At 44.3% G+C, this 25,706-nt stretch overlaps 1 protein-coding gene across 1 annotated transcript in view; it reads right to left on the reverse strand.

Annotated features, from left to right (window-relative positions):
- Sqor (sulfide quinone oxidoreductase) overlaps positions 1-24,703 on the reverse strand; it is a 40,267-nt gene extending 15,564 nt beyond the window's left edge. Inside the window, exons 1-4 of the mRNA XM_057781933.1 lie at positions 24,613-24,703; positions 8,693-8,943; positions 6,348-6,518; positions 2,074-2,127 (exon numbers count right to left, since the gene is read on the reverse strand). Coding sequence (XP_057637916.1) covers positions 2,074-2,127; positions 6,348-6,518; positions 8,693-8,926 — 459 coding nt within the window. The 5' untranslated portion in view covers positions 8,927-8,943; positions 24,613-24,703. The remainder of the gene's footprint in view (positions 1-2,073; positions 2,128-6,347; positions 6,519-8,692; positions 8,944-24,612) is intronic.
- Between the last annotated feature and the right edge of the window lie 1,003 nt (positions 24,704-25,706).

Consider the following 25,706-nt stretch of genomic DNA (forward strand, 5'->3'; position numbering starts at 1 on the left):
GCAAATTTATATACTAAAAACAGAAAAATTTGTCACAGTGCTTTGGAGCCCTTGTTCTTTGCCTACAACCCTCAGACATTATAGTGGCATCAGCCCCCTGTACTCACACAAGGAACAGACGGGTAAATGAGAGGCTCAGACCACAGCCATGACCCCTAAAGTCACCTGTCAGGCTGAAGAATGGGCTCAGCCTTGGTGAACCCAACTAGGCCTCCCTGGGCATGAGGCTGCAGCTGAGATACAGCTCTTCCCGCCTTTAGAGTGAGGACAGGACACCAGCCACAACTGCCTTCAGGAGAACCACATAGCTTCCTGAGAAGATAGGCAGGACCAAGAATCATTCATCCTGATGTCAATAAGACTGAAACTGCCTCCCAGGTTGTGCAGCTAAGACTCTTGGCGAAGCAGTAAAGCAAGGCGTTAAACACATGGCCTTTGGGATACTAAAGATCCGGGTTCTGTCCCCTTTCCTACTAGGTAGTGTTGTAACTCTGAATAAGTTACCTTGTACTTAAAAGTCACTGTTAAGAGAAAGGGTGCCTCAACTTGGCAACCAAATTCCCTCCAGGAAGTTCTGTGTGATGAGGTGTGTCTTATGCTCCCTTATCAATCAGACTTGCTTTCAGGAAATGCTGAGGCAGAGAGATGGGAGCAGAGAGAAACACATGAGCATCATGGAAGAGAAAAAATGGAATTGCCCTTCGGTAGTACAAAGATGGGCTTGTGCTAGAAAGCTGATGACTAGCCTGTCTGTCACATGATGGACCAACAAATTAGCAGGACACCATGCTGAAGTATGAGTTGGCATGAGAAAGAGCAGAGACAGATGGTCCATGTCGGGCATGAGAGCCCAATATATCCAACAGATGGAGTGGAGAAACAGCCTGCCAGAGACCATCACATTTCTGCCTAGTGCTCTACGGGGATCTCATATCTGCAAATGGTTGCCTTCTTTTTCACTTTACATTCACTTGAGACATCTTCTAGAATTTCCAGTCAAAGATTGCCTGGGAATATGCCAGTCACAGTTAAGTTCCATTCCCTTAGCCTCAGTTTCCCCATCTATGAAAAGGAGGAAGCTGTAAAGGCTCACTCTCAGTCCCCAGCATCTCTTTGATGAGGAGTAGGAACTCCATAGTAATGGCCGACTTTAAATACTGCTGCTTCTTAGCTTGCTACAAGAAGACTTTACAAACACTCACTCCTGCCCTCTTCCTCCCTCCTCACAAGGCAAGGAAGCCACTCGGGAACTTCCATATAGCATATCTCAACACGGTTCCACTACCTTTCCCCAGGCATGTCATGATTCTTCACACCTGAACACACCCCAAAGACCCTTCCTGGGCCACCTCTACCTAGGTGGGGAGCACATGTCTGCAGCCTGTGACACCACCAGGCTTTATGTACCATGACTATTTGTCTCACTGCCTCAAAAACCCCCAACAAGCTCCTGGGAATCACAACAATGAATGGATTGTTCTAGTGTATTTTAGGAATATCTACTCAAATCTCACAATGTCAGTGAATATGTAATGCCCCCTGCTTGCTGAAAACTCATCTAAAAAGCTTCTAGGTAGTGTGTATATTGTGCTGGTCATTTCATACACCCAACGCTCAAGTCTCTATACAATAACCCCTAAATATGCTTCCAGAGTCTGATGAACTAACTGCTGTGTTCTGCTATTGCAATCTGCTTAAGAATTCAAACTCAATCTGATTTGCAAAGGAAAGCCATAAAGCCAGCCTAGCCCTGTGTAATAAGGCAGCTTCCTGGGAGTGCAGCAAAAGCTTGTTTCTGCAAGGAACACAATTAGGGCACAGACATACTAAACTGTGATTAAACTTTAAAGCTAAAGCACATTGTTATCACTGACAAAATCTTAGAGAAGACTTTGGGGCATCATGAAAAGGTCTCTAGGAAACAAGTTAGACTTGGTGTGCAGGGGTTAGTGTCTTAGAACCGTTTCCCTATCATTCCCCTATTACAAATGAATATAAGGAAAGAATACAGTGTTTTAGTTTTGTCTTAGCATAAATCAGAAAATGTAACACAGCAACAATTGAAGAAGGTACCTTCTCATAGTCCAGCTGGATTCCAAGAGCGATGATAAGATACTTGTAGGAGATCTACAACACACATCAAAAAAATATCGTTTTAGACCAATGCTCAGAAATCAGTACCATGCCTCCATTTATCTGTGTGTGTGTCTCCAGGTGGATGGTGGGGGGCAGGTGGAGAGTACACACTGCAGTTAGCTATCCTTCTTCCTTTTCTGTAGCCTCATATCTCACTGCCCCAAAACTCCTGTGCCCGGCCTCTGAAAGCTTGGGGCACCCATAAGTTTATGCACTGGAGAATGACAAAGAGGTCATAATCCTTGTGCAAAGCTTGTGCTTTCTCATATTGTAAAGGGCAAGAACAACTTTATAATCTCAAAAGACAGCCAATTCTTTTTAGATCAATGGGTAATTTATGAATCTGATCTATACTATGAACTGAACCAATATTATAATTGGGAAACTTCCTTCGAAGGTTACTGATAAGGATGTTGCATAATTTTTTATGTTTAATGATTTAAATAAGTATTGTGATTGTACATACTGAAGACAAAGATATCCATAAATATGGTAATGGACAAATATGTTTAAGATCATGGGGAAGACACATTGGGATGAGGAACTGAAGAAGGGATGCAAAGTATAAGAACATCAATTAAAAATATTTAAACCAGAAAACACTTAAGAACCAGAAGCCCAGCAAGGAGATGTGAGTGGGAATCCCCATGATCTCAGATTAAATGAAGATGCCGCCAGCAGCAAGCTGAGCAAACCCCAGCTGAAGAGAATGGACGTCAAGACTTGAGAGTGTTCCACTCTATCTAGGGAGTCTAGCGGTTGTCAAAGAGGACCCAGTTTGTTACAAAGGAGACTTGGCTCCAGAGTACCCAAGCTTCACTGTGCCTCTCACCCTTGCCATGGGTGCCAAAGCTTCCTTAGCCCAGAGCCTATGAAGCTTTATGGCAGTGGGTATGCTACACAGAAGCCACGCCCTCCTCCACTTCACAGATCACTCCTAGAGGATAAAGCCTGTAGTCCTAGGACCTAGTGAGGAACCAACAATGCTTGTTGGATGAATAAATATATGGAGAAACAGTTTTAGCTTCATTTTTTAAAAAATTAAGTTTATTGAAATTAACAGACAATAAAAAAATCCATATCTGTGTGCTCTGGGCACACAGGGAGTCAACACATTGACACTCTTGGTTCCATAGGGAAGCTGACTCTTGAAAGGCACAGGAAATGACAAGCACTTAGCCTAGTGCTGATGCAAGTTGAGTTCAAGGTCAATTCACAACTCTCCATCCTTCCTTCCTACATAACCCACCCTGCCCTGGAAGAGAGAAATGCTGGTCTTAATTTTACCTAACAAAAAAGCATATATACAAGCACATATAAGTAAATATTTGTGCACATATGTGCATGGCTTGTTTACTTAGAAGTCTTTGCTCATGGGTCAAGAGGCTTCTCCAAGATACCACACATGTCTCCTTGGTACAACCAAGCTGGCCTCATTGAGTAGACCCCTTGGTGGTCCAGGAATTCCCAGTCTCTATAGTGGGGTTCATTATCTTGAAGATTATCAGTATCTTATATCTCTTGAGAACAAGTGCCTTAGTAGGTGTTGTGGCCACGTACCATTTGTGACTTCTAAGGCTCAGAAACTTGGGGAAATTGTAGGGTCTTGTTTCGAGGCTATTGAAGAAGTTGATGAATCTGGTAGGGTGTTCTTCTAGGACTTTATTGAGCAGAGTACAGCATACACTGATAGCATCAGAGACCATACAGAAGGTCTCCCGGGATATATCTTGTTGGCTTCAGTTTATCCTCCCACTATGTCTGAGTCTTGGATTTATGATTCTTGTCACCACTCAGTTAGCAATTTTCACCACAGATGGGCTCATTTAAGTTCAAGTTTTAATTCGGTACATGTCCTCAGAAAGCTTTCTTTAGATTGCATAAATTAATCAGAGTTCTTTAGCAAACTTGATTCAATTTACCAAATCAGTCTATTCTTAGTTCACCTTCTCCTACCACAGACACTAGATGGAAGTGGACTTGCAATCACTGCTATGACATAGACTGTGTCCCTGACATTCCTGCCTCAGTAGTCTGTTTTCTAGACCACAAGCCTTAATTCTTCTCTGAACTTAAGGGTTTTCCTTCTTACCCTTCCTTCTTCAGCCATACTGGCTTCTGTTTCCTCCAATGTCTCTGCTTCCTTCTTTCCCCAAGGCATTTGCCTGTAGTGCCCACCTCTCACCCTGACTGATGCCTTCTGGCCCTTAAATTAGAAAGGCTCACTTTAGGCATGCCTCCCTTGACCTGACAAACCTGATTGGTTCCCTCTTGCCATGCTGTGGCTGAGCAATTTCTTGTATGGTTATCTGAAACCCTTATTGTTCCCAGCAGACAGAATTCCTGGAGGAGATAAAGTCTCCGTCCTGCTCATCCTTGGATGTTCAAGCTCCAGAATGACATCGAGGGCAGAGAAGGTATGCTGTCAATACTTGTAAGGAAGCCGTGTCTCGGTTTCTCCATTTGTGAAATGAGAACAGTGCCTACCTCGCTGAGCTGCTCTGAGCACTCAGTGAGCAGGAAATTGTAAAGTACTTAGAGCGGTGCTTTGCCAGGTGCACGCTCAAGAAGTGTTGCTGCTGTTTTAAAAAGGAAAAGGAAATATGGGCAGCATGTTCACCACGAGCCAGGACGGCTTAGTCACTGGCTGAAGGCAGCTTTGTCATCTTTGAACCCATGTTGGCACACTTCTGTTTCTACATTACTGTGTGACATTTATTTAGTAGGTGGGCCTGAAGTTTTGCAAGGGTTTAGCTGCTGATTTACTAGGTTCTTAGTGTCAGGATCTCTCACCCTGTCCATACCCCAATCCCATGTATGAAATGAGGATACTTGTCCATATTAGGCCTTCTGGCAAGGTCTATGCTGTTCTCTGCCATTGCTCAAAAGTCATGTCTACAAGCTTTACAGGTCTTTGGGGTTTTGGTTAGCTCACTTGGAAACTCGTTCTAAAGGCCAAGGCTTGCTTTTTGTTTTCTTTCTAGTTAGGCTTTATTCTTTCTTAATGACCTCCCTCCCATAAGCTTGTCTGTGGACGGTCCTTACAAACAATCAATACTACACTTTGATAAAACCACCAAGGTATGCGTAGAGCAATATATCTTTTCATTACAGTGTTCCTGTGTTTTCCCTTCAGGACATCCTCTGAGACCTGAGGCTTCCTGTCACTTCTCATGTCTTTCAGTGACTGAATTTCCTACAGAACAAGAATGGCAAGGTGTTGACTCTCTGAATGGCACAGAATACAGATCAGGATGGATGTTATTATCTGTCTACTTGGATAAGAGTCTATTTTTCCTCAAGCAACCAAAAGTGTTTGCTTATGTCTACTCATCCAGCAAGCATTGGTGAATTCCTTACTAGTTCTAGGACTACAAGGAGAAGATGCAACCTTTATCCTCTAGAGGTATTCTGTTAAGTGGAGGAGGGCATGTCTTCTGTATAACATGCCCACTGCCATAAAGCATCATGGGTTCTGTGCTAAGGAAACTCTGGCAGGGGCCTGTGGCAAGAGTAAGTTTCCTGGAGAAGTGTCTGGCAGCTGCTGTTCTGGGCTCAGAAGCAGATAGAGAACACCAAACTGCAGCTGGATACTGGGTAGTGGACCTGTGGTCTCACCGTTGTACTCCCAACTGCTCCATCAAATATGAAGGAAACGGTTATTGAAAAACCTGTAGGTCTAGTGTAGGAAGTAATATCTAAATAGTGTTAAGCACTTCTGAACCTCATCTCTGGCAAAATCACTTCCCCCTGAGGGCTGAGACAAACCTTAGTCACAGGACTCCCCTAACTGTGTCCCTACTGTGACTGGGGTGGGTATTTCACAATACTCAACTCCCGTGGAAAAGCAGACGTCAGTCAGAAACACTAGCTTACTTCAAAGGAAAGGAATAAATGCACCTGCTGTTTTAATACGTAGAAATAGCATTTGTTCAACAAAACTTCAGTCACAAGACTCTATACTAACCAATGAGGCCCGCCATATCACATAGTAGGTGTTCAACAAATACTTCTTTCAGTTTATTAATTCAAAGCCACTCACTCTTTCTGTCTGTCTTCCAGTTACTGCACACTGTCATTTTTTGCAGCTTTAACACAGATATAAATACACGCATGGGTATCTATGCCATCTTCTACCATGAGAGTGTTGCAGCTTGAGAATGATCATGCCCCCCTTGGTGACAAGAAAGCCCAACAGCCGTGACGGTTACCTCCTTGCCATTGTCTGTGCGGATACAGTTCTTGTCTGGGTTCAGCTCGGCCACTCTGTCTTGAATCCACTCCACACCAGATGGAATCACACTTGCTGTGGAACGGCCGGACGAGGACAACTGTTTGGCACCAGCACCCACTAATGTCCATATTGGCTGATAAAAATGTCTCTGAGAAACAAAGTGTTAAGGAGATTTGTTTCCATTTGAGCCTCATCTAAAGAGTCTTAGTTTAAATTATCTCAACTAGACTCCCAATTAGTCCCTCCTGACCCTTAGAGCATCACACAGAGAAGTTCATAGAGGGTTAATTCCTACTGTTGCCTTTTCTGGTATATTAACTCTGAAAGATCACCAACCAAGAGTACTTCCAAGACCAACAAAAAAAATGATAAATTGTCTTTAATGACCACTGGGTTAGTCACAATTTCTCACTGCTAAAAACTGACTTGGTGTTTATTATGTATGTGTTACATATATAAAATATATATAGATCATATTTATCTATCTATGAGCATTACTTATGTGTACAGATGGAAAGAAAAAATAGGTCCAGAAGCAATGCATGATTCCTTCAAAGAATGTGGAGATAATAGCAAGTCTAGAAAGCTCACTGGCATTTCTGGGGGGTCATTAAAACCTCACTAACTTCAAACTATGTTTCCACAAAGGACTGTAGATGCTTCTGGTTCATTTGTCTTTTCCTTTCTCTAGGGTTCTACACACAAATCCAATAGGTACCATACTCTTATCCATAAAGCAAAACATAAATAAACTCTCATGGTCTTCTGAAGTACTCTTGCTTCAGGTAGCCTGTTTTTAAACATCAATAATCATGAGAGTTCTAGTCTCGGGGAAAAAGGCAGGTTAATTTAATGAGTTCATTCATTTGGGTGGATCAAGAAACCAAAAATTCTCCATGTCGTGACAATGCTTTCGGCATTTTGGCCATTTTGGCTGGCCAGAGCAGCCTGGAACTCGGAGGGTGGTAAAGGAGACAGAAGACTAGTTTAAAATCTCCCTAAGGTCAATAGTGGTTGTGATCCCGAAAGAGGAGGGCAGAGCTCTCCAGCTGTGAGAGCTCATCAATTTCGAGTCCATCTTGAGCAGAAAGTGGAAGAAAAACAGCAGCTCAAGGGTTTCCCCAGTCTACAAACATCAGCGCCAGCAATCAGGCCCAGCAGGCATCCAGAGCCTGAGCATGGCAGGCTCTGTCAAGAAAGGTCCCATGAGTGCTTTCTCACAGGGCAGGACAGAGATGACTGCCCAAACCTACAGCCAGTCCACCCCCAAGGCGCCTGATCCTGTCTCATCTTCGAAGCTAAGCAGGCTTGGGCCCGGTGAGAATTTTAGTGGGAGAAATGACCACTCAGTTCCCAGAAGAGCTATATACATTGTAAAGAAAAGCACCCATGGGAGACCCACTGTGGCTCAGCCACAGTACAGTAAGCACCAGAGAAGACAGCCACCTGATGCAGCTCTCAGACCACTGCCGTGTGAGGTGGTCTTCCTGGGTTGAAATGACCGCAGCATGTCCTAGGGGACTCGCTCCCTGACAAAACAGGAATACGTCTTTCTTGTCCTACCCACCTATCTCAAAACAGGCAGTGGGCCCACGTGGCTTTCTTCTCCCACAGGTACAGATCCCAGCTGGCCCACACCTAGCTTCTCCTTGGAGAAACATCAGGCAAACCACCAACAGTCTTGACTACTTTTTCTGAAGCTTCTGTAAATCTTAAACCGTTTCCAGGAAACAGGGCTTGACTTGCTCTCCACTATCCTCTGGGGACAGGGTATACTTTTCTTAACCTTGGCCCACCCAAAGGTGAAAATTCCCACAGCACCGAACACCCAGAGACTACCGTATGAAGACAAGGACCAAGAATATAGGTGTTGATGCAAACCTGGGTTGAGACACTGATTGCTCCTAAGTGAGCGAAACCTTTGCTCTCTCATATCCAACCTTCAGAGCGAGTGTGACCCTGTCAATAGTTTGGGATCAGTATCTCAAAAAATGTGATAGCACACGTGTTTGCTGTTTGAACCACGCATCTGTTGTGGCAGCCCTAATGAGCTGGACCTGAACGGACCCAGAAGGCTTAGCGGTCTTGCCTCATTCTCAGGTACCCTCCACTTCCTCCCAGTGCTTTTTCATTATTATTTTAAAAGAATTTTTTTATATAATATATTGTGAACATATTCTGTCCCCTCCCCAAACTCCTCCCAGATCCCCACCACCTCCTGGGTTTTTTTTTTTTTTTATGCCCAGGAAAATCATTAACCATAAAATGTAAAAACCATGCACCCACACATACATGCTGTCACACATGCCAAGGGACACTTACCTCGCTAGGTTCAACAATGGCCACATTCTCTGCTCCCACTTTCCTCTTCATACGAGTGGCCATGGTGATTCCCCCGCTGCCCCCGCCCAGCACCAGCACCTCATAGTGGTTCTTGGCCGTGCAGCAGGCTCCTGTGTGCAGCTGGAGGGGTGCAGCCTGCTGAGTACCCAGCCTGAGGAAACAGGCAAAGAGCCGGGCACGTGGACTAGATACAACAGCAACCAGTGGGGCCATCACCAGGTTAGGTCAGGCTAAAAGGAAGCAGAGGAGACTATGAGCGCCAAGGAAAGATCACTCTATGGCCTGAGGAAGGGGAGGCCGGCATCGGATCAGTTCTGGTACCTCCTGTCTTTGCTGAAGTCTGTCTTTCTTCTGGGAAGCCGGCTTCTTGCAAACTATGGGTTGATGGCTACCTATTGGCTCAGCATTCCCTTCCCTTTCTGCCGATTGGGTCATCTAGGACTGTTTGAGAAATGGACCCCTGCCCTTCCGTATTTTATCTGTGCACATATGTGCGCCCATGTGGAGGTAGAGAACAACTTGTGGGGGTCAATTCTCTCCTTCTGCCACATGGGTCCTGGGGATTGACTCGATTTTCAGTCTTAGTAGCAAGCACCTTTACCTGTTGAGCCATCTTGTCAGTCTTTTATGGGTGGATACAAGCTGTTATATGGGTGATGGAAAATGAACTCTCTCCTCTACAAAAGCAGGAAGTGCGCTTAAGGGCTGAGCTCCAGTCCTGCTCCCCCTTTAGAATCTCACCAATCATTTGTCTCTGCCTCCTTGTCCAACTAGGGCACCATATGTTTCTCTCCAGCTGTCTTCCATTCTCTCAGCACACTCAGATGTTTCTTTGGCTTTTAAGCCCACGAAAGTGATCTGCAACTAGAGACCTGTCATGGTCCTTGCCACAAGGGTACCTGTGACCTTGCTGAAGAACAACAGTCAAATAAGAGTCTGACTTTCTGCCACTCAGAGTTCATTCTGATCATGAAAATCAGGCTTTAGTCCCCAGGCTCTGCTTACCCAGGGAAACAAAGTCAAATCAAACCCATTAGCTGTACAAGCAAAGCCCTTCAATACTTGGAGCAATTTCAAGCAGATGATTAATACAAGCCATAAAAGGAGCCCTATCTGGTATCATAAAGAGCACAAAGCTGTAATTTATGTAAAGAATCTGAGCCTGCTGATGAATGGTCTTTTGTTGTATCAACTTCACAAACAACTCCTCCTTAAGATTCTCTCAGAGACGCTCCTCCGTTAGGAAAGTGAGCATCCACCCTGGGCAGTCAGTTCCTCAGCAGAGAGAACAGTGAGCCTTCTAGAGAGCTGGCCTTATGCTCCCCATGCAAAGCACTGGCCTCGCATGGAGGACATCAATGACTTGTATGAGTTAAGGGTCTAGGCTTTGAGTCACCATGGTGCCCCAAATGTTTCTATTGGTTTCAGCCCTGTAAGTTCAACCCAGGGTCCAAGAAGCCTTTATTCAAACACAAACACTCCCTGAAGAGTAAAATTCCTAGCCACCAACATCTGAATGGAGATGACCTCTTATACCACACCCACAGACTGGAAATGAGAGAGGCTGAATGGGGCATAGAGTTTGGGAGGCTATAGAACACTGAACCAAGAGATGGAAAGAAAGGAAAACCCTGGAGAAAAGAAGGATGGGATGGAAGCAGATGCCAGTTTTAATCAGTATTAACTCAGTTACAGAGCTTTGGTTAAGCCAAATATTCCTCAAACTTCCAAACTCGAGACCCATAGAAAGAGGAGCTGGCCCACACACCATGGCCTCCAGGATAAAAGCAATGCAACCACTCTAGAAAACAACACCTGTCATCCCTCCACCCTGCCTTCTGTTTCTTGGGATCAAGCATAAGGAAGTAGCTTCTAATACAGAAGAAGAAAAAAGTGTTACAAAGACATCTCTAGCATACTTTTCATAACGTAGCCAGCCCTCTTCGAACAGTCTGCGGATGGCTACTGGTGACACCCTGGGACAAACAACAGCAGACTCCACTCTGGCCAGAGCCAGTCCTGGCCCTCAACTGTTTCTACTGAGTTAATAATAATAATACGATCACTCCGGTTTTATATGGAGACAGAGAGTGTTCTAAATGACAGCTATGGAGGAAAGGTTGTGTTTACATAATTACAACAATGAGTCATGAGATCTCTTAAAATATTAATGTGTACAATAATATATCAAGTGCTTAAGGTTGGAAAACAAATAAACATACTATATCATACCATATTAAATATATATGTTACCCCAACAAAGTAAGAGAAAATATATTTTTAAAGGAAAAAATAGCCAAAACGTTATATTGAATAAGTTCTTTCTCTGAGTTTTAGAATACTGGATGATTATGACTTTTTTTTTGGTTATAAATGTTCTACTAAATATATATTTGACAATAAAATATCCATTTCAATGATAATAAACGACACTGGTGACATCTTTTCTGCCAGCATTGAACTTGCAAATCGACTACCATTATTGCCCTAACTTATAGGTGACCAGACTGAGGCAGACAGCATATCTGTGACTCCCTCCAGTCACACAGGTGGCAGGCTGGTCTAGCGCCAGGACTTCTGCTTCAAATCCCTCCGTTATTCTATATCCATGATCTTCAGGACAAGCATGTATCAACACTGACCAACCGTGGCTGCTCAGGAGTATCCAACCTTTTGACACTGTATTGTGTGGTTGTCATCTACAAATGTGTTGGGCCACATTCACAGGTATCCTGGGACACATGTGGCCTCTGGGATGCATGTTGCACGTTCCTGTTAGATCTTTACTATCCCCCAAGTCCCAGGTGTTAAAGTTTGGTCTTCAATTTATTGGCACTATTGGCAAGTGGTGGTAGCCCAGGAAGTGAAACCGAGTTGGAGGAAGTTGGGTAACAGAAGGCATGGCCCCAAAGAGGACCTTGGAACCCTAATCTCTAAGTCCTCCACACAGACCCCTGTCTCTCTGCTTCCTAGCCACCCTGAGGAGAACAGTCCTCCACAACACACTGGTGCTCTGCCTCAGCAAGTGCCTAATGCAGTGAGGCCAAGTGACAATGGACAGAGATCCCTAGAAACAAGTGCCAAAGGGAACCGTTCCTCCATTACATGACCTCAGATTTTGTCACAGGAACGGAAAACTGACAATCAGAAACAAAGCAGTGCCTGCATGATAATGTTAAATGGGAGGGAAAGATTACCATCCATGGATTCCCAGCAAGGGGAAATGTTCCCCATTGTTCTCGCCCTGCAGCTAGCTCGTGGGAAGAGTTTTGTTTCATTTCATTTGTTTCATTTTTTTTCAGGCAACCCAAAAGAAGGCAGAGCTAAGTGTCTGGTGCGCAGCCACTCCAGTTTGAGTTATCTGACCTCAATTCTTTTGAAACTTGCACAAACATTTCCCTCATTCAGCCAAGAGAGCCATTTCTGTTTTAATTTCAGTGTTTACCCAGAGTCTGTTTCGGGCTCAGCACAGCTAGGGAAATGCCTTCCAAGCTCGCTGTTTCAACTTCATTAATGAACAGCAGGGTGACCCAGCTGTTAAAGCCATAGTCTCCTTTCAAACACGCAGTTCCAAAACCACACAACTACTAAGGACATGGCTCATGCCCTAACATACTTGAAATCTTCGCATCCTTTTTATTCTAGCCATGTAACATCAGATCAGGGAATCCAGAGCACTGTGAATGAAGAAGAGAAAGCCCGAACTAGCGGAAATATTCATAAGCATAATATTTAAGATCTCACTTTAGAACTATAGTTCACTAATATGTGTGCACATGCATGCATGTGTGTGTGTGTGTGTGTGTGTGAATGCATGTATGCATTGTGACATTTAGCTCAAAGCTCCTATAACCTTAATAATTTCTGCCTTTGTGCTATTGGGGTGATTCAGGGTAAAATCCCCAGACTCAGCATGGGACTTGTTACCAGAAAAGTCAAACTTGATTACAATTACAGGGTTGAGACTTTGAGCCTCAAGAAGGGGCTATAGAGTGTGTTCTGGTAAAAATCCTGAATAAGCTTCTAAGAACTTCCTCAGGGTTACAAACTCAGAGCCTCTAGGACAGTGCTGTATCCAGAGAAGGCACAAAAGTGCTGTGTTCCCAATACCTCCTAATCAGGAAGTCTTGTGTTATATCCTTTATAATAAACTAGTAAATGCCACGCGAGTGGTTTTCTGAGTTTCATGAGAAGTTCTGGGTAATTATCAAACCTTCAGGGTGATCACAGGAAGTTCTGAATTTGTATCAACTGGACAAACATGTGAGTCACCTGGGCCATCATTTGTTGCGGGAATCCAAAGTGAAGATGGTCCGTGTGGCTGAGCATGGAACTCTTACTGTTAATATAAATATTTAATTGAATTTTTTTAATACTCTATTGGTATCAAAGAATAGAATGGTATTGATGAGCAAAAGAGATATTTGGTGTTAGAAGCCGGGTCAGGGAACACTAAGAAGCCAACATACATGTCTGACATTGACTTAAACCAAATCTAAAGCAAGAACATTTGACAAGGGACGGGAGTGACAACCACACAGTTTTAACCAGAAGACAAAGATTGGAAGGCCAAACTCGTCCCTGAAGTCAGCAGAGAGGAAATGGAAAGCCCTTGATAACAAAGTAAGAATGGAGCATAAACCTAATGCAACTTCCCAGTCTCCCCAGTCTGGAATCTATGCACTTGTTAGTCTAATAAGTGTCTCAACTCTCAGTGTTTCAGAATGAAGCAGCCACTTTTCCTCTGCATTCTTATTAAGTGAAACGTACACTTTAACAAATCAATAAACACGGCTAACTTTGCCTTCATTTGCAAGTGGCACATTCAATATCGTTTACAATTAAATGATACCATGCTTTTAAGCTAGATAAAAATTCCCCAGTTGGTCCTAAATCAATTGAGTGCCTCCTTCAAAAGATGGAACTAGACACACGGACACAGTAAAAACCCCTGCTGGCTGAGGGGTCAGCAGCTTCCTGGACATCTCTACTTACATCACTTACTGGCAACCTTCTCACAGTTGGCCCTTCCTAAATCAGCAGGACCGACGGCCTGTGTCCAAAGGTCCTGAGTCTCATGTCACTTGACATGCCTCTCACTTGGCTGTGAGTAGCCAGAACACCTAGCTGGGTTCAGACAGAGCTAGCATCTCAGCAAGAATTACCTACAGAATTCTTGATGTAAGATCCATCAGCTCTTCAAGCTTGGAGTCAACCCTTAGCTCTTTCAGCCTTTGAGGAAAAAAATACATGATTCGTTGTGTGGCTTGGGATAATTTCTCAAGCCTTCCCAAGCTGGCCCATGCTGCCTGGAGCTTCGATAAGTACATGGCCACCCTTAGCTAACCACCATGGCTGAACACTTCCAAATGGAACATGAAAACAAGAGCAAGCAGCTCTTACTACCTACACAGACCTGTACTAAACTACCTTGTATTGCTTTGTGGCTGAGATCCCCGTGAGTTCCAGGTTCTAAGACACATGAGACACACACTCCTCAACTGCACAACACAACCAGGCTCGATGTCATCTCCAGGTGTGGAGGACCTGGACCATAATCACATCAGTCCTGAGCTGCCACTAGCTATTGACACCTCTCAACAGAAACAACTTCCTCAAGACAGAATTAAACAGGAAAACACAGAGAAATGCTTATAAAAAAAAATAGTACCTGTCTATTGAGTAGCCGTATTTGTATTTCCTGTAAGGAAATGCCCAGAATTGCCTCACAGATGGCTCCCTCATCCAACCCCATCTTACCTGAAGTACTGCAGGTAACGCATACAGTGAAAGACATGGTACGAACAAGACAGCTGGCTGCTTCCCCTTCCTGACGATATTCTGAGTCCTATTGTGTTAGCTACCGTATTTTTTCTGTAGTTGTGATAATTTGACAGTTTGAGACCTGGCTATTTCCAAGAAAGACTGTCTGTCCTAGGCCCAGATAACTTCTGGAGACAGAGACGGTCTGGCCTGCCAGCGTAACTTGTAAGACATTAATCAAGAACACAGAGTCCGAGCCACCTTGTCTGCCTGGCTTTTACATCCCATGAGGCAACAGTACTCATATCATCACATTGGCACTAGAAACCGGGCAACCAGAAGCAGCCTCTGTAGCCAGGGTACAGGGACATGATCACAGCTGTCGGTCCTGATCCACTCAGCCTTTCTACCTGCCCCACCTCCTGACATCAGCTTTTGCTCATGTTCCTCCTCGCCCATGTCTACCTTCTGACAAAGCTGCTTGCCCACGGGCTCCTGAATGGCCTGCTGTGCCTCTGGTCTCCTGAGAACCGTGGGCAAAAATGCCTTCCTTCAGGGCAGCCACCTCATGATCTGTGGTGCTTGCCACACTTGATAAAAACAAATTCTGGGTGCATTTTAATACACCTCCATTAAGATGTGTGTGCCAACTGCTCAGTCAGATGGAAGACTTTACATGTTGAACAGAATTTTGTTAGGCTTCTCCTCCTTAGATGTGTGCGGAGCTGTCAGGTGGCATTTAAAAAGCAATTTAATTACATGCTACTGAAAAATGTTGTAATTACATGAGTGATTGGGCCAAATTTTTGCAGCTCCATAACATAGCTACAGTTTGACTTTGTAATGCAATAATTAATCTAGAAGGATCTGCCACCTGGTGCTGCTTTCCCTTGTCACACTCCACCATCTACTCCAGGGAACTTAACCTGGCGTGTCTTCTCCACCAAGGAAAACCTTCGCAGCTCTTTGAGCCATTTGACCTTAGCACGCCAGCCAGGTGTGTTCCTTAAAGCGGTTTAAGGACTGAGGTCTCTGCAAGGTGTAAGATGGTTGGGCAAATTCAGCCTCTGACCTATCCTTAGCTCATTGCAATCATGCAGGGGCTGAATTTTCAAAAGTGGGAAACAGGAAATATAATCAATATTTTAACGTACAGGATCCATAAAAGTATAAAAGTAGATATTTTAAGTAACGTGTTGCTTGACTAAATGTCTATGATGATCTTCATGAAAAATAGAATTGCATGAAATATGCACAGTCATGCTCACTCTGCTCTTCAAGAATGTTCCCAGAGTACTCACTGAGCACCTAGGAAGGATCTGGGCTGATGGAAAAAAAGATGTTTCCTGGCCCCACTCCCAGTTTATCAGCTTCAGATGCTGAGGGAACAGTAGAGCTTGGCAGTGGCTGGTAATACAAGCCAGGTAGAAGGTGGACCTATCCCTAGGGAAAGGTTTTCTTTTGTTAATGTTAGACAGTTTAATTTAATTTCTAAGTGTTGAAAGTATGCCATAAACATGAGTCAAGTCAAATATCAATGATTCTAGAACATTTTTACCTTTTTGTTCGTTATTCTTTATACCCACACAACCTCCCAAGCATTCACCTCCTACCCTCCTATCCCAAACCCTGTCCGTCAGTCTCTCTTGTTCTCTGGCTTCTCGTTGGGTTCAGCTAAAGAGAGATTTTAAAAGGATCTTAAAGAAAATAAATGGGAATTTATTAAAGGATTCAGTGCAACAATGGCTAGTTGTGAATGGAAAGTCCCAGAATCTAGTCCCAGGAAGCCTGGTGCTTCAGCTTGTCTTCTGTATATGCTGGGACCCCACAAAGGGGTGGATGTACTGACAAGATGAGGGCAAGCAGGCAAAGAGCAAACCCTTCCTCCTTCCTTGTCCTTATATAAGCTTCCAGAAGAACACGTGGCCCAGATTAAAGGTGTACCCTCCAGCCTCAAGGTCTGGATTAAAAGCGTGTGCCTTCCAGCCTCAAGTTCTGAATCAAAGGCATGTTGTCTTCTTGCCTCAAGATCCAAATCACAAGTGTGTCCTCCAGTTCTGGATTATAGTTCATTACAGTTATAGTCAAACTGACAACCAAGAATAGCCGTCACACTGTTGAAAGCGTAATAAAAATGTCATACACTGTGTTGAAAATCCATTTAGTGAAGACTCAGAAAGTGGCAGAGGAAAACACAGTTCACCTTGGGAAGCTTCTAACTCTCCATCAAGAGACTACCTTGAATTAGCCAGGTGAGCACACTTTAACTCTCTAAATCCTTTCAAAACGGAGAGACTTTCGCAGCAGTGAGGGAGCTATCATCATGGGCCATAAAGATAAAAGGTCACTCACTGGCTTTGAAAACAGAGGGTGAAGATAATGAACCAAGGATGTGGACAACTTAAAGAAGCCAGAAAAGAAAAAAAAAAAAAGAAGAAAACAGAATCTCCTTCAGAATTTCCAGAAAGTTCAAGGCCCTGCCAGAAACTTGATTTTAGCCTATGGGGGTCTGTACTGGAACTTTGAAGTAGACTATTGTAAGATAATAAAATCTGCTGTTGGAGTTTGAGCTTCAGCTGATTGGTACAACAACTGCCCAGCATACACATGCTGGAGTTCAACTGCCAGTGCCACAGAATGGGGGCAGGGGGCAAGCGTGTATGTAGCATTAAGCTACAAAGTCTGGGGTTTGCTATAGCAGCTTCAGAAAACTAATACATATGTCATCTCATCTTAACAACAAATCAACAAGAGGTGGGTACTATTATTTCCATTTACAGATATTGATGCTATCCTTCAAAAGAAGTTAAATAGCACTCCAGTTAAGACTAAGATGGATACGAACCTAGATTTTTGGGGGGAAGCTAAACTCATTACTCTTTCCTCTAGTCTAGAGCAGATGTACTGGAAAGTAAAAATACAAGCGTTTCCTGACAACTATTCCTATGGACATAGCTGGAAAGCTTGATGTTACTCTCTTGGTAGGAAGCACAGATTTTCTGCCTGTCCACCTAACCAACCAGAGCGCCCCAGAGAATGGCAAGAAGAGCCCAGATACTCCATAATTTCAGGAGTGACAGAGTGGTACATAAAGCTGGAGTCTGAAACCACAAAGAAGTTTCACTCTCTCTAGAGAGAAGAGATGCATCAAAATGTCAAAAGAAATGAAGCTTGCCCACAAGCAAGTCCCAAGAAGGATAAGGTAGATAATAAGACTCCAGCGGATGGAAGGTGAAACAGGGACCACGCATTTTTCAGGAGGACACAGTCTTGAGTAAGGAGCGGGAAGCTTACACATATGTTCCCCTTCATATCAGCTCTGTTGGGCCTGCTGTGGAATACCAATGGTTTTAGTCCCTGGAACTAACACACATGTTACAATGAACAAGCTCAGAAATATTTGCTAAAAGGAATAAGTTCATTGGTGAGTACTTTTACAAAATACATTTCTATATCAGACAATAAGGGGATAAATTAATCAGAGGAAACAATAAACCTAGCTACAGTCCTGTTAGTCTGTTACAAGTGTGCTGCATTTAATGAGTGTACATGATAAGGGCCTGAAATTCAAATAAATAATCAGATAAAACAGAGAATGGGTAGCCGAGAAATGGAAAGGGCCTCTGAGAGTAAACGAGGAAGCCAAGAAGAAAGGAATTGTGTAAGCAGAACAGGGAGGTTCTGTCAAGGGCCTGCTGAGCTAGTTTTGCACAGCTGAGGTTGCGGTTCCCAAAGGAGACTCACTTGGAATGGAAACCACCTAGCTGTGGATGAAAAGGAGGGCAGCTCTAGGGAGATGTGCGCTGGGAAGAGAGAGAAACTGGGTGAGTCTATGTTCCTGACATTTAGGATTGAAAGCCGTGGGCTGTTCTTGGTTATCAACATCTGGAATGAACTTCAGCCTAGAAATGGAGGACACACCTGTGGGAGATTTTTTGCTTGGTTTGTAATGGGTGAATCCACTTCCAGTCTGGACCTTTGAGATAGGAAGATTCATACCTTTGATCCTGATCTTGAAGCCAGAAGACATCCTTGAATCTGGGTCATACCTTCTGCTGGACATCGAAGAAGGAAGCATTTGCTCTTGCCTGTTTGCTCATGTCTTGCTGGCAAGTCCATTCCTTCACTGGCATTAGAGCTTACATCTTTGGGACTCTAGCAGATACTGAAGACCAGCCGAGACATCCAGCCTCACAGACTGAACAACTTCTGGATTCTTAGACTTTCTATTCATTTTTAGACTAGCTGGACCATAGCGTGTAAGTGATTCTAATAAATCCCCTTTCCATATACATGATAGATAGATAGATAGATAGATAGATAGATAGATAGATAGATAGATAGATAGATAGAATAGTTCTGCTACTCTAGAGAACCCTGACTAAAACAAAAGCTTAATCTAGAACCAACCACTATCAACCACCCAGCATTGATAAAGCAGCAACCAAAGTCCACGCCTGTAGACTAGGCTTTTCTTTCAGCTTGTGTTTTCCTAAATTCTGAATTACTTGCCAATGTGAAAATTTTTAGAAATATCTCCTAAAACATGACCCTATGGTCTTACTGACAAGAAGCCCACGTTCACACAGGGAAACACTTAGTTGGAGCTACATGGTCAGTGGGGCCATCTTCACCCTACAAAGGGTTCCAGTTTACTGCCCCACCCAGCCTGGGTGAGTCATGAAAGTTACCTGCTCTGCCTAGCTTGGATTTCAGCTTCTGTGCCCTGCTAATGGCAGTGAGAGCCTTGGAATTTCTTAATGGAATGGAATTTAGACGGAGAAACTGGGAGAATGAATTGGAGAACTTTAGTTAACGTCAGCATTCCCAGGTAAGGCGTTGTGCTAGGCACAGACAAGAAGTGGTGAGAGTCTGTCTACTTTCATAGCAAAGCCCAGGAATGTGATGATCCATTGAGTGTCTGTTTCAGAACTCTGGGCACCAGCAAAGGTTGAGTCTCAGCAGCAGGAAAGAATTAAAGTGAACGTGAGACATGATGGAGGAAAACAGCTAGTTAAGGGGGTTAAAGGAGGAAGGATTTGAACCATGACATTAGACCTACTTGTTGGGTTGGGTGTGATGAAAAAAGACAAAAGTAACCCTGTGGGATTACTCAGAGAGAAGCAAAGGTCTGAAGCATGATGTGAGGTGGAAACTATGCTCCTTGGAGAGAGAAGGGATCACATGGGCCTCGCCCCGGCTTTTGGCTCGCCTCCTCTTGAGTAATGTAATGCTGGGCTGGCCCTTCCTGCATATACAGGAACTGGATTACTATATTGTTAACAAATAAAGGAAATGAAGCAATCTCCACTAAGCCCTGCATGCTAGGACTCTGTGTGGGCTCCAATCAATCCGGGCATTTGCTTAACTATTTAGCTGTGAAGCAAGAGCTCCAGTTGTGGACCAGAACTAACTTGTCCAAGAAACAGAAACAGTTGCATGCAACACTTTGTAAGGCCTGTAGCCACTCTCCAAGGAGCACTGTTAGAACTGTCTTTTAAGAGCTAGCAACAGTCCTACCCAGCTATGAACCAGAACAACAACCAGCCACATGGAACCATGTCCGTAAGGGTGCAGTAGCAGCACACATAGCTTGGTGTGTGATAATCATTAACTCTCTAAATGGATTGAAGACCCACTCAAGAAGAAGGGTACTGTACCTGGTACTGGAAACTTAGTCAGCTGCCCTGGGGTGGTGAAATCATGGAGCTTGATGGAGAACCTACAACCACTACTTTACTAAACCAACATACTCCGTAATAATCTAAGCTTGTGTCCTTATACCCACAGGTAAGTGTAGTCTGCAGCCCTCATCAAAGAATCTTTGATGGAGACCACTAAAGAAAATCCCAACCAATCAAAATGCAGAGTTATGGAGCCCAGTCCCAATGAGTACATCTATAAAACACTCCTGCACATAAGGCTCAGAAAACATATCAGAAGAGGGGGTGGAAAGACTGTAAAATCCAGAGGATCAAGGAGTTTGCTGTGAGATTGCATCTCCTAGGAATGTCAGAAGCTGTCCCTATAAAGTCTCAGCAACCTGACTGCCTAAACATTAACTGAACAAGACAACAACAATAGACATACGTGGGTAGGGGAAGCCCACAAAGCCTCAACCCTACACAAAGGACTTTAGGCAGCTAAGGAACACTATGGGTGGAAGAAACAGTGTTTCCCAGGGAAGATCATACAAGTTGCCTATCAACTTGTATCCAACACTAAATGGCCAGCCCTGAAAACATACATACATTGTACATACTGTGTACACACACACACACACACACATAACAATAGAGTCCTGGGGATATATGGAAGGGCTTGAGGGATGAAAAGGAAGGAGGAATAACGTAATTATAATCTCTAAAATGAAAAGGGAAAAGATTCTTGATGAAGACTTCATAATGAAAAAGTGATTCCTTTTGCTGCTGAGAAATTCCCTCCAAGCTTAAGTACTTAGTTATATTTTTGTATGTTTTTGTAATATTTTATAATCACAACAAGCATTATAATGATAGAGCTGACTATTTCACAAAGGAAAAAGCAAAAACACAAAGATAAAACTTACATAAAGGAAAGATTTTGCCTTCAAAAAGGGAAACTGTGCATCAAAGAACTGCTTTAACTGAAAGTAAAGAGTTTTGACTGGAGCATACGAAAAATAAATAAGCCTTGTTTTCTGTTCGCTTGCAATTTCCTAATTGCCAGGGGAGCTTGAGTCCTCACAGTCTAACGCACGATAAATAAAAACAAATGACTCCCTACTCCTCTACAGCATGGTTCACAGCAGGCCTCTAGTCAGGTTTCCTATCCAAGGCCTGTACAAACCCATGTGGGCCTAGCCACAGGCCCTCTACAAAGGAAGGTCTCCAGTCAATTAACTGAGTCACACAGCAAGGGTCAGCGGAGGACCAGACTTCCTGAACTTGATATTTGTTTCTTTGTATGGGTGAATGGATGAATGGAGGGAGGGAGGGAGGGAGGGAGGGAGGGAGGGAGGGAGGATGGATGGACAGATGGATGGAAGGATGGATGGTTGAGGAGTCAGGCTGTCATGTAGTCCAAGAAAGCCTCCAAGAGAAGGATAACCTTGGACTCCTAATCCTTCTGCCTCCATCTTCCAAATGTTGAGGTTTTATAGGTGTTTAAGCCACCACACCTGGCTTCCTGAATCATTAAAATGATCGCAATAAAATTACTCATCAAGCCAAAGTACACTGGGATTCAAACGTACACTCAAGAAAGTGAAGAAGGGTGGAGTGTCACTGGAAACAGACTGGCCAATGACGTTGACTTACCATTACCTGGAATCGAGTTTGTAGAGTCTTGATGAGAAAAGACTCTTTAATTACAAGTTATATATCTGTTGTTTGACCCTAGATGCTGAATTCGATCCTTTGGTAGTCAGGACACAATGAGATACACACAGGCACAGGTTGTCAGATTCCCCAACAGCTCACATCTCTCCTAAGCTGGACCTGATGGCACAGTTACCCATGCACTAGGAAGCTTTCTCTGCGGGCATACCCTGAGTCAGGACACCCAGGTCCACATTTCAGATGGTACCAGACAGAGCTCATGCGTTCCTTACACGGGGACAAAGGGCTGGGATAGACAGTTAAAGGCCCCTTTACTTCCTAAACTGCATTCACTGAGTCTCATGAGGAAGAGAAAGAGGTGGGTGTGGATATTTGTCTACTGAATCCTCAGATTGAATTTCTGTGGCAAAGAATGTCTAGGTTAAATACTTCAGCCTGCAATATAGTCAGGGTGGAAGCCAGACATCCCGTTTTCTGCACCAATAAGCACCCTGATTCTCTGGGAAGCAGCTATGGCTAAGTGAAGGGTCCAAGGCATAAGAAGTGTATGGGGGGGGGGCTATTCGTGGGAAGTTTGCTGTGTGTGGGATAGTGTAAAGTATACTTTATGTAATTTCTCATAACAATCGCTAAAGAGGGAATTATTGACCCCATTTTATGAGTATGAAAATGGAGGCTATAGCACCAGAGGTAGGTCACTTTGAGCTCAGAGTTTGATTTGAATATAAGAGAAGGTGAATTCTCTTGAACTTAAAGACCTTTCTCTATTATTTAATGCAAGCTTAGATTTGAGGGCCTGGGAAAAATCACATGATAATAATCACCCAAACTTAGACAGCTGAAGAACGGGGTGCCCTTCATCCATCTCGAGTGTCATACGCATGCGCACAGACGCACAGACCAATTACAGAACCAACGCTTCTATGGAAAGTTCTCAGGGTCTATAACAGAGATTCAGTTGGCATTAGTAGGCCTAGTCTTGGTAATTTTAGTAAATTGCCATTCTTTCTCCTAGTTACCAAATCTCCAAAGAGTTGTGTGGTGGGTGAGGGGCAGGATGAAAAAAACAAAAAACCAAAGATGGAAGAGATGTGTATCTAGAAATGCTTTGTCATGGGTTCTGTCTCCGTTCTTTACAAGACATTTCCTATATGACAACGCATCTGATTAACTAGCCTACACATGGGCAAAAGAAACTCCTGGAATCCCACTTTCCTGTCAAGAGGGCACCGACCCACAACAGACCCAAGAGCCCTCACTTGCATTTGGCTCTCCCAAGTCCTAGTGTGTTTATGGAGTTGCTCTGCCAGGTTCAAAAGAAGTCGTTCATTTTAAACAGTCGTTTCCCAAGCCTCCAGCATAACAAGCTACCCTCTCCAAGTCATCCAGCAAACCTTTGATGTACCAGAGTAGGGGACACAGGGGCAACGGCCAACACCGGGAAGAGAAACAGAGGAGGTCTTGAATGGTGAGACGACATCCCTCTGTATCAAGTTCAGTTGGGGTGCTTCTCGGGTACGGGGAGGTGTTTGGCTTGTTTTGTTGGGGCGGGTGGTCTTATCTTTTTCTCCTCCTTATGTGAAGCAGAGGCCCAAAGAAACCCAGATTCGAGGGCACAATGGTAGATTCAAGGAAGCATTAAGCCCCAGAAGCCAAGTTGCTTCTCTACTAACAGGGTGTCTAAATTGGGGCCCATTTATTTAAATGAAAGAAAAATCTCTACCTTCACTGCCATCTACTTGAACTTGAACATTTTTCCAGTATTGTGTAGACAGCCAGCTACAGCAATATTAGCAGTATCTATGACCTTTTAAAAAGTATTTTCTTACATTACAGGAGGTGTAATTATCTTGAATTCTATATTCTCTAGTATTTCAAACTTGAAGTGGCTATTTGCTTTTTAAAAAACATACATTACATGATATTCTTTTAATTCTTTAGCAGCTGTTTGTTTTTTTTTTTTATCACGATCTACTTTTAATTTGGGGCTTTTAAAGTCTTTTGAAGGGGGGCTGGAGAGGTGGGACAGTGGTTATGAGCTCTTACAGAGAGAACTTACTTCCAAATGATTGGGGCTCTGTTCCCAGCACCCGGATGACTGCTTGCAACCATCCAGACTCCAGTTCCAGGAGTCTGATGGGTATTAGGCACACACCCATACATGCGAGCGAAACAACCATACACATGAAATAAAATAATAAAATTTAAAGAAAAAAGGAAAATTTTCTGAGAAAGAGCCCTTCGTTTTTCCCCAGACTCAAAACTGCCCGAGGTACCCTGACACAATAATGAGTCAGAACCCCGGGTTTACAAAACCCTGTACAAAGCCGCGGGCTCTGCTTGAGTCTGAGTCCTAGAAGCTGGGATGGAACTCGGGTAAGTAAAAGAAAGATGAAAAGGTTCCACCAAAGAGCCTTTCCCTGCTTTGCACCAGTTGCCAGTCAGCCTGACCTGTGCTAGTCCTCATCAACCCGGGCAGGCAAGCAGCTCTAGGTACTGTGGGTTGAGTGACAGGCAACAAGTGGGACTCACGCTCCTCAAATTCCCATGCACTGAGACCATAGGTCCTGACTTTGTGGTGGGGAGGGTGCCATAGCCATCCTCTCCACTTTGCTGAGACTCGGCCACTGCCCAGAAAGCTCTAGAGTCCACGAACTGAGTCCCAGACCAGGGCGATTCAAGCGGTGGGAGTCAGGGATTGGAAAGGAAGAGAGGCGGCCCCCTGAAGCGCTGGGATTGAGCAGAGACAGCGAGCGGCACGTAAGGGGTGACAGCGTCCCAGGGTCCAGGGCCGGAGCTCTGTGGGGTGCATCTTACCGGGCTGAGCGACACCGTGGGCCCCAGCGCTGGCGCAGCAGAAACTTCAGTGGCTCTGGAGCTCGGGCCTCGCTGGGGCCCCGCCCGGCTACAAAGGGGTGGCCGGGGGGCGGGGCGGGGGCGGAGGCCGGGAACCTGTCCGCCACCCCCAGAACAAGTACTCCGGCCCAGGAAAGGCCGCCCCGGGCGTTACCCAGTCCAGAACCCCGGAGCGCGCTCCGGGGAGCAGGCAAGGTCACCTGAGGCATAGGTGGCTCTTGCTCCCTGGCCACAGCTTCATCCCCGCGCCGCGCGACTGTTTCAGCGCAGCCCAGACGCTTTTCCCACTGGTGGTTCAGATAAGGCCACCACCACTCAAGGCCATGCGTGGCCTTCCCCAGGAACCTGCTAGACCTAGGGGGTTGTACTTTTGTGGCCGAATTGGTCACGGCTCTGCCCCTTCTTGTGTGAACTGTTTTAAGGTTTACAAGCCAGGGCCCATGTGTTAAAAGCAACTGTGGTCCCCAAAGTTGATACCGTTTCAGCTTTAAAAACTTCAGAGAACATGCAAAACCCACCACCTTAAAAAAAAAAAAAAATGTAACTTTGTTTCTTTTGCACTTGTTTGGTTTTGTGCATTTTAATGGCTTTTGAGCCTCTGATTTCAAACATTCTGCCTTCACATGTGGTGACATGACTATAAATACAGACTATGGGCTTAATGGTCACCCCATGACTCTTGCACCTGCAGCATTGCCTCCTCCGTGACTATCTGCAGTGACTATTTCCAGGTGAAGAACCTGGAAAAGAAACAAAATGTAATCTGTATTTTACTGACAGATCTATTGCTGGAAACCGTGTATTAAGACTATGCAAAATGTCTTAACCCTTGCCATAATTTTATCTAAAACTGAATTTATTTTACCAATAAAATGTTTCACATACTTGAAAGTTTAGGCAAGGGACAAGGCATCAGAAAAGTTGTTCAGGCCTGGGAACAGACAGATCACTGTGGTATGGTACTGCACACACTACAAGAGGCTGCCATCTCCACTTCCCACCTCCTAAATGCCAACATTGTAGCCCAAAATTTTGACAAAAATAAAACTCTACAC

Source organism: Chionomys nivalis, chromosome 9 (genome assembly GCF_950005125.1).
Source record: "Chionomys nivalis chromosome 9, mChiNiv1.1, whole genome shotgun sequence".
Classification (NCBI taxonomy): domain Eukaryota; kingdom Metazoa; phylum Chordata; class Mammalia; order Rodentia; family Cricetidae; genus Chionomys; species Chionomys nivalis.